This window comes from Megalobrama amblycephala, linkage group LG14 (genome assembly GCF_018812025.1).
Source record: "Megalobrama amblycephala isolate DHTTF-2021 linkage group LG14, ASM1881202v1, whole genome shotgun sequence".
NCBI classification, from domain to species: domain Eukaryota; kingdom Metazoa; phylum Chordata; class Actinopteri; order Cypriniformes; family Xenocyprididae; genus Megalobrama; species Megalobrama amblycephala.
The window spans coordinates 43796627-43806212 of record NC_063057.1 but is presented as its reverse complement, the minus strand read 5'-3'; the positions used below and the strand labels follow the sequence as shown (position 1 = coordinate 43806212).

Sequence of the window (9586 nt, the reverse complement as noted above, 5' to 3'; positions counted from 1 at the left end):
CCATCCATCCATCCATCCTTCTGTAAACACAACCTGTTTAACTGTTGTTTGGCATCCAGAAAATATATAATGTATCCTGTAAAACATTTTTGTTATTATTTTAACATATTTCATGATTGATCTGATTTCCCCCTTTACACAATTATTCTCAATTACTCCTTGTTTCTCATGACAAAACACTACCCTTACAAAAAATGTGTTCAAGTGTGCTATTAGTATACTTCTTTAAAAAAAAAAAAAAATAAGAAAATATACTTTGTCTACTTTTTAAAATTGATCATTTTCAAGGTATCGTATCAAAGTAGTATCATGACAACACTAGTGTGGGGAAATATGCAATGGACTGATATTGGTTAGCTGGCCCTGTGTTTTGTGATTCGCTGTCCGAAACACATTGTCACGATTCACGTTGTCCGGAAATGCCATGTCCCTTACCATTACGGGCAAACTTCGCATGTGCTTCGATCAAAGTCCAGTCTTTGCTTCAGTGGAAATGTAAATAATGGCATCAATGCTGCCCCATAGTGTTCTGATTAAAGCTTTACTGTAGCTGAATACATGACTGAGTAGTAGCATTTTTGTAAAGGTATCGTTTAATTCATAGCATAAACGAGCAAGTGGGTAAACACAACATAAAAGCCATAATGAAACAATGTTGTACACTGAAAACAGAAACACCAACAAACACCAACAGAAGTTCGAAGGTGTGATTACATAGAAGTTTGCTGGCGTTTGTTGGAGAAGTATGAAATAGAATTCATATAACTGACTAGCGAAGCCAAACCGCGTTGGTCTTTGTTTACGTCTGAGAAACTATATAACTTTATAAAAAAAATAACACATACTTACAGGTTGGGGCCCATAAAGTAGCCTTGGTGCAAATCCAGCATTGAACTCGTGTAGATTCTGGAAACTGTCTTCCGTAAAATGTGTCGCACAGACAGCAAAATTAGCATTAATTGTTAGGAACAGAAATAAATAATTTTTAAACAGTGTTCCCGAAGTCCAGCATCACTAGGAAGAAGACTTGTATGCACGCAACATGGCCTCACCCACTTTGTTGCGTGTTCCCGTGGGCAGTGTTTATGTTAATTGCAGGGTTTATGATGTCACCAGCCCGGGAAGAAGCTTGTTGTAGTCCAAACCGGACGTTTTTGTAGGCATTAAACTGACATAACTTTAAAAGACAATATCTCTGTTTGAATTGAACTTTCAGCGCTGTAACTTTGCAGAAACTGTTTATGCTCAAGCTGCAACATTACACACTAACTAAAGTTAAAAATGTGAAATCGCAATGAACCACCCCTTTAAGGCTAATCGAGTAGCTAGTTTAAAAAGCATGTGTGTTTTTTCTTCTCAAATTTAATCTTAGTTTTTTTAGAATAGTTGTTGGTGGGGGAATTGATGGAAGTGTGACGGACAGTCCTAATTAGTTTAAAATGATAAACAAATAATATTTGCATAAAACATATTGAAAAGGTTTATTTTATATCACAAAAAAATCATCATAGCTTTAAATGTTTTTTTCATATTTTATATTTTCAGATTACAAGTAAAATGAATAAAAGCCATTTGAAAAATCTAAAAAAGCCATTTGAAAAAGTAAAAAAAAAAAAAAATAGAGGCAGTGCAGAGTTTTGAAATAGTTCTAATGTGGCTTTCATATAACTATGGAAAAAAGTTGATCTGATTTAAAGGCAGGGTAGGTAAGAAATTTTGTTCCAAATTTGTTTAAAATTTCTATATATATACATGCATAATTAAAATGTAAGAACTCTGATAAAAAGAGTATAAAAATCGAGTGACTCTAGACCGTTTAATCTGTATTAAACACAGCTCATTATTTCCATCCGGGACGAAACATAGGATTGGCTTAGGCGGCTGTCACTCTCTCGCAACCATGGCAACCACCCTTTTGCCACACATGACCTGCCCACTTGCGCGCGCACGTTTGATTTGGGGAATCCAAGAGGCATGGATCCTAGGAATACCAAAACAATGGCAGAGAAACAGCAAGCTAAATTCACAGTACCGGCCTATGCAGTTAGTGAAGGCAAACCAGGCATAAAAAGGAAGACAGTAACAGTACAAGAAAAGGCAATGAACAAAAAGTCTTTGGATAAACAAAGAAATAAAACGCGAGTTAATATCGGCGTGGCTTTCCAGCGATGGCGAGAACTGAGGGAACTCAAGGGGCTGAAAAGTGACTCCTTGATGGCTTTATTTCTGCTGGACAGGTAAATCTTTCTTTTTGTATTTTGATCATACATATTTTTTTGTTTATTTTTTCATGAAGCATGTGTCATTAGCACACGTAGCTGCGTAATATAGCTAACATAACATTACTTAGCGAGCCGTAGTAGAGACGATAAATAATGATAGCTATAGTGTTGAATTGTGCATAATTTTACCCTCTGTCTAACTCTTTTACCATGTTCACCTGTAAGTTTACCTACACGTTTTTTTCGCCTTTGTTTTGTTTTTATATTCTCTACCTATTTACTGATGTCTTTATCTTGTATCTGTGTGTGTCGTACACACTTTGTTGTATGTGTGTGTTATTATTTTGTGTCTGCAATGCAGTTGTGAGTTGATATTTGAGTGTATGTTACTCTGTTGATCTGTAGAACAACGTATATGTTATGAATCTTACACGAAATTCATCTTCATCACAGTGTAAATGATGGTAATGGAAAAACGTGTATCATGCAACCTGTTTTTAGCTTTGCCTTATAGATAACTAGCTCGTTAGCGAATCAAAAAATATATATTTTAAACTTTACCAATATCAATATGCTAGCTTGATAGTGAGTACTAAAATACATCTTGTTTGTTTATCTTCATAATTATAAAGTTATTTTTATTACATGTGATTCTGACATGATGTCACTACATGCACTGTGCTCCTTCCTCTCCGCTCGTCTCAGGTAAATAATGCGTCTTCCAGCTCAGTGGTCGGAGTCGCACGTTCATGCGTTTTGGGGGCGTGGCTTTGGAAGGAGCCCAGAAGGGAGGGGGTGGAGTGAATGGAAATAATGAGCTGTCTTTAAAACAGTCGTGAGAGGTCTACAGACACTCGATTTTTATACTTTCTTTTTCAGAGTACTTACATTTTAATTATGTATTGATATATAAATAAAGTTTAAACAAATTTTGAAAAAAAGTTTTTTATACATTTTTTTACCTACCCTGCCTTTAATTTTAAAAAGTACAATACAAACAGAAAACTGGCAGCAGTTGCTTCATTCTGAGCATGTCTTCTAAATAATTCCTTGCTTTCTATTTCTCTCTCATTTTCATTACATAAACCTGCAGTTCATGATTTATTTTAAAATGCCCATACAGATCCAATAATGAGTATCATCACATGGGTAATCAGCCCATCCTGGTGAATAATTTAGAACACAGTTTTCTCGTCTATCTCCATTGGGCTCTCGAGGATCCCAGAACCTGCATCAACATGTCAGCATTAGATGTTTAGTGCTGTGGTATGATACTGTCTGTGAGAATCATTTATTAAATAATAATAGTTCAATTCAGTGTTTTCTCACCCAGAGGTCAGTCTGCTGCCATCAACCCATTTCCATGTGCCCTCCACATCACTGTCAGTCAGACCAATCCAGACTGCAGCACCACCAGATATTCTTTTAACAAAGTCCTGAGAAGATTAAACAACAACGCATTAGAGCCTTTCACACCAGGAACTCTGTTATAAGGACTAGCCAGCAGGGTGGTCCCCCAAGAACTAAATTTCCTCCTAGTGACATTTTCCTGATTGCATCCACACCGCCAGTAGGAACTCTGAAGTGACGTAAAACATCTTTTATGTCTTGTCACTCTGGTTGTTGTGCAGGACTTTTATTTTGATGGCACTTAGATTGCCAGCGCCTGAGTACACAGCGCTCCCATTCTCCATCTTCATTATTTACGATCTGTTTAACTGTCCTGTATAATATGTTGTAAGATAAAACTGCTAAACAATGAAAGCAAACAATATATGAAAATCTATTATAGTGTTGGTCGTGTGGTTGATGCCCAATGCTGTTAGCTGAACAAAAATGCATAATCATGTTTTGCTTGGTACCTTCTATCACTGTTTTCCATGTTTGTGAAGTAAATACATAGGCTATAAACTGTGTTTACAGCTTTTTAAAAATGGATTCTGTGTTTCGCATGCGTTTGGCCAATGAACACTTACGTCACTAGGAGTTCCTATTGTGCTGTTAGACCCTACTCTGAGGTAGGAGTCTGAAGTAGGAGTCGCCCCAAAAGACTTTTCTATAACTAAAATTGTTCCCAGTTTCTGTGGTGCAAATTTGCAAAAAAAGTGGGTACTTCCAACCAGTGGTGGACGAAGTACACAAATAAAGAACTTGAGTAAAAGTACAGATATGTATAATAAAATATTACTCAAGTGAAAGAATTTAGTGCTCCTTTTCAATTTTACTTGAGTGAAAGGACAAAAGTACTTGATTTTTTGTACTGAGTGATGAATGTTTTTGTAATTTTACATAGGCCATTTTAAATTTAATTTAATTTTATATTATATATTTTATATAATCCTATTGCTCAATATAATTATGAATGATTATGAATTGTCAAACAGCCAGCACTAGTCAGTATGGATGGAATATTAGTGGATGCAGATACATAATATGTAATGTGTGTTGACAAACAATATAGAAACAGACTAAACATACAGGGCTAAATAACATTTTAAAAAACTGCACGATTCTGGATAAAATGAGTTTCTGGATAAAATTTGTTTCTTTCAAGTAGAAATCATGATTCTGAATAGAGAACTAAACAAAATTCCTTATAATTATTTACTAGAGGACAAATTATTAATTGCTGCAGCCTATTTAAAAATATTTAATTAATTGTGATTTAATGACTCACTTGTTTCATTACTGGATGAATCAATGTTTTTGAACAAATTTTTTGAATGAATCATTCAATGTCAAATACATTTTAAGTCACTTGTCACCTCCTAGTGTCGTATGGAGTTTCTTTTGTGTCTTTTTTACTCAAACAAACATATTGTGTTTGAGAGTAAAACTAATTATTTTGTAATTAAAAAATATATATATTGCAAAAAAAGTCTTCTTAAGGCTCAAAAATAAATAAGTTGATAACAGAATTATTTGCAGTGCGTGTAAATCTTTGAAAACCTTTATTTTTCCTTGTGCACTTCGAGAACTTTTCATCCCAAACCCACACATTTTGCTCTATTTTCTGCTGTCTTTTTTGCGGGTCAAAATATTTTGCTTGCGAGGTGAATAGGTTTGCAAGCTGAAAAGTTTTGCAAGTTGAAAAGTTTTGCGAATTGAAAAGTTTTGTTTGCACGTGAAGCTGTAGCTCAGTGGGCGGTCTCTACCAACCAGGATGAAAGGCATTTTTCTATTGGTCACCCTCGATTGAAGTGACAAGTTGGCCACGCCCACTACGGTTTCCAGCCTCTGCTGCTGCCACCGAGAAGATAAGAGAAGCGAGAATGGCGAGCAACAGGTCGTTTACTGGGTAAGATAACTAATATCATAAACGCAGTGACAAGTGAACTGAATGATTCTCTCTTCTTATGCTGCCGTTGACTAGATTTTATTAACGTTAGCCAACACTAGCAGCCAGAGCCACCATTAGTAACGTTTGCCGTGTGGTCGATGTCCAGTGTTGCTAGCTGAGCTGACATTCATAATCACATTTGGATTTTCTCAGCGTAAAGGTTGAGAGGCACTATTTTCGATGTTCGTAGAGTTGGGCCTGGGTTCTGGGGTAAAAATATCCGCTTGTTAACTCGTGACGTAAGGAACGCCGTTTCTGGGTCCAAGCCCGGCTAGTTTGACTTGAGAATGCCATCTCCGCGGCCATTTATGAGCGCTATTTATTCATAATAAACATTTATCATTTTAAAGTTACACGTTTAAAATACTTACAGTCTATACAACAGTCTCCATGGTCACAGCGTCACAGACATTAATATTTTAACGATTTATAAAAGATGAATCACTGTCTGGCCATCTGGGATTTTGGTATGGAGATAAAGGTTATGATTATAATTTTTTTTTGTAGTATTACACCACATTATGTCAACCTTTACGCTGAGAAAATCCAAATGTGATTATGAATGTCAGCTCAGCTAGCAACACTGGACATCGACCACACGGCAAACGTTACTAATGGTGGCTCTGGCTGCTAGTGTTGGCTAACGTTAATAAAATCTAGTCAACGGCAGCATAAGAAGAGAGAATCATTCAGTTCACTTGTCACTGCGTTTATGATATTAGTTATCTTACCCAGTAAACGACCTGTTGCTCGCCATTCTCGCTTCTCTTATCTTCTCGGTGGCAGCAGCAGAGGCTGGAAACCGTAGTGGGCGTGGCCAACTTGTCACTTCAATCGAGGGTGACCAATAGAAAAATGCCTTTCATCCTGGTTGGTAGAGACCGCCCACTGAGCTACAGCTTCACGTGCAAACAAAACTTTTCAATTCGCAAAACTTTTCAACTTGCAAAACTTTTCAGCTTGCAAACCTATTCACCTCGCAAGCAAAATATTTTGACCCGCAAAAAAGACAGCAGAAAAGAGAGCAAAATGTGTGGGTTTGGGATGAAAAGTTCTCGAAGTGCACAAGGAAAAATAAAGGTTTTCAAAGATTTACACGCACTGCAAATAATTCTGTTATCAACTTCTTTATTTTTGAGCCTTAAGAAGACTTTTTTTGCAATATATATATTTTTTTAATTACAAAATAATTAGTTTTACTCTCAAACACAATATGTTTGTTTGAATAAAAAAGACACAAAAGAAACTCCATAGTGTCGTAACAATGTAATCGATACAACCGTTATTTGAAGTGGCAAGTTTTCAAATGTAATTTGATCTGCTTGAATCTAGATCACGATCTGTAGACACATTGATGTGGACGTGTCGCATTAAATCATTTCTGTGGGCTTAAACAGATCGCCCTTTACAGCAGATTTACTTCAAAAACAACTGACCTAAATATGATTTTCAGTTACAATAATTCATCCGAAGATTCAACAATAATAGGCTGACTTACTTTTCGCCATCAGTCATGCGCACTCAGAGGATCCAGTTCTTGGCTAATTTTCAGTCAGACAGTGAAATTCATTCACTGGAGAGTCACTCCGAACGGATCATTGAATCAGTGATTTGTTGACTTGAGAACAGCTGCAATACGATCAGTCCAATTCACGAATGAATTGTTGATGTGATTTGTGAACCGATTTAACAGGATGATTGAAAAGAATCAGTTTTTGCATGAATCAGACACTGCTTTTGCATCTCTGAGCATGTGACAATTTCTACATTTTAAAATAATGAGTAACGATATGTTGTATGAAATGTAGTGGAGTAAAAAGTACGATCTTATGCTTTGGAATTTAGTGAAGTAAAAGTTGCTCAATATAAAAATACTAGAGTAAAGTACAGATACTTGAAAAATTTACTTAAGTACAGTAACGAAGTAAAAATACTTTGTTACTGTCCACCACTGCTTCCAACAATAGTTATAGGCACTATGAAAATGTTCCTCTGGTGCGAAAGCCCCTATTTTCTGTATGTCTGAAAAAAAATTATCAATGATCTTCCTATAGACTCATCCAGTTACAAAATTAGTTTCACTCACTTGTTCCGCTTTGTTGTTTATGATGATCAGATCTGCTCCTCTGTCTGTACAGTATCTTCTGCTCTCAGTCCAGTTCTTCACCTCAGAAGAAACATAGTAATAAATGGATTCATAGCACGTCCATCCAACTGTAAACACAACCAGTACAACTATTAGCACTCTATTCCCATCAGACTGATCTACCAAACTTATTTAAACCGGTTTCACCTAAATAATTAGTAACGTAAATCATTTTAGTTTTAATATACTTCATGATTACCCTTTTCACAAAGACTTTTAGACTGTTCATTTTTCTCTTGTTTTAACTGGTCTCTTTGTTTAATCAGATCACATTTATTTAATGATAATACATCTCTCTCTTTAGTCAATTGGATGGTCTTAGTTAGTAGCTGGTCTCTCTCTTCTGTGAGGTTGGTGATATTGGTTAGTAGTTGGCCTCTCTCCTCAGTAAGGTTGGTGATATTGGTTAGTAGTTGGCCTCTCTCCTCAGTAAGGTTGGTATTTTTGGTTAGTAGCTTTAGTAGCTGGTCTCTCTCTTCTGTGAGGTTGGTGATATTGGTTAGTAGTTGGCCTCTCTCCTCAGTAAGGTTGGTATTTTTGGTTAGTAGCTTTAGTAGCTGGTCTCTCTCTTCTGTGAGGTTGGTGATATTGGTTAGTAGTTGGCCTCTCTCCTCAGTAAGGTTGGTATTTTTGGTTAGTAGCTTTAGTAGCTGGTCTCTCTCTTCTGTGAGGTTGGTGATATTGGTTAGTAGTTGGCCTCTCTCCTCAGTAAGGTTGGTATTTTTGGTTAGTAGCTTTAGTAGCTGGTCTCTCTCTTCTGTGAGGTTGGTGATATTGGTTAGTAGTTGGCCTCTCTCCTCAGTAAGGTTGGTATTTTTGGTTAGTAGCTGAGCTCCCTCTTCTGTGTAGTTGGTGCTCTTTGTATGGATGTATACACCCAGCACTATGACTGCAGTCAGCAGAAGAACACACAGCAGCACCAAACACACTGCAGCTGCTCTGGAGCTTCTGATCTTCACACAAGCTATTTCTGGAGATGACAGATATGAAGACAATTACTCATATGACTCAAATGTGTGTGATATAATGAATGAGTCTCAGTACCTGTGTGTTGAGGAGTTTGGTGTCTCTTGGAGTTTTCTGTTTCTGTCCTGACACCAAAACTGTTTATAGGATCAACATTAGCATAGATATTCATCTCTTCTTCATCTTCTCTGTCCATCCCATGTGTAAAGGAGGGAATGTTCATATTGCCATAAGATGACATTCAGTCTGCTGGAGTTAAACGTGAGAATATTAGTTGTTGTTACTTCAAGTGAAACACACTGCTCTGAAAGTGTTCTGCTTTTGCAAATGTGGTCATGAACATGTGATATCCTGTAAAGATAAAAATCGATAATATCCCCCCACCTTGTTTTTTTTTCTTACCAGTGCTGAAGAGACTCAAAATACTGTTGATTTTGTATATACAGACAGAGGTGGGTAGAGTATCCAAAAACTGTACTCAAGTAAAAGTACAAGTACTTTAAATATTTACTCAAAGTAAAAGTGAAAGTAATAATCTTGAGTAAGAGTAAAAAAGTATCCAATGAAAAAACTACTCACTTAGCTAGTTACTAATTACTTTGTAATTATATATATATATATATATATATATATATATATATATATATATATATTTATAGCATGTTATTATTTTGATATATATTTAAATTATTATTATAATCATAATTAGATGTCTTTGCAACAAACACAGAAGAGACAAGCATTATTTCTGGTATCTGTAGACCGAATATCATTGCATGTCTTTTGCTTTGTATAATAATAACCTATACAGCTACATTTGAAAGAAGAAAGAGAGCAAACTCTTTACATGTGCTCGCGCTCATAACCGCTGAACATCTGAACACAAACAATGATCAAAGACACATTGACAGA

The 9586-nt window shown here is 36.1% G+C and overlaps 1 protein-coding gene across 1 annotated transcript; it reads right to left on the bottom strand.

Annotated features, from left to right (window-relative positions):
• Positions 1 to 3192: 3192 nt before the first annotated feature.
• Positions 3193 to 9043, bottom strand: LOC125246480 (CD209 antigen-like protein B). The gene is made up of 5 exons (XM_048157463.1): positions 8753 to 9043; positions 7908 to 8678; positions 7649 to 7776; positions 3552 to 3658; positions 3193 to 3450 (listed from the first exon to the last, which is right to left on the bottom strand). The coding sequence occupies exons 1-5, from the start codon at positions 8913 to 8915 to the stop codon at positions 3324 to 3326; spliced, it is 1296 nt and encodes a 431-aa protein (XP_048013420.1). The 5' UTR covers positions 8916 to 9043; the 3' UTR covers positions 3193 to 3323.
• Between the last annotated feature and the right edge of the window lie 543 nt (positions 9044 to 9586).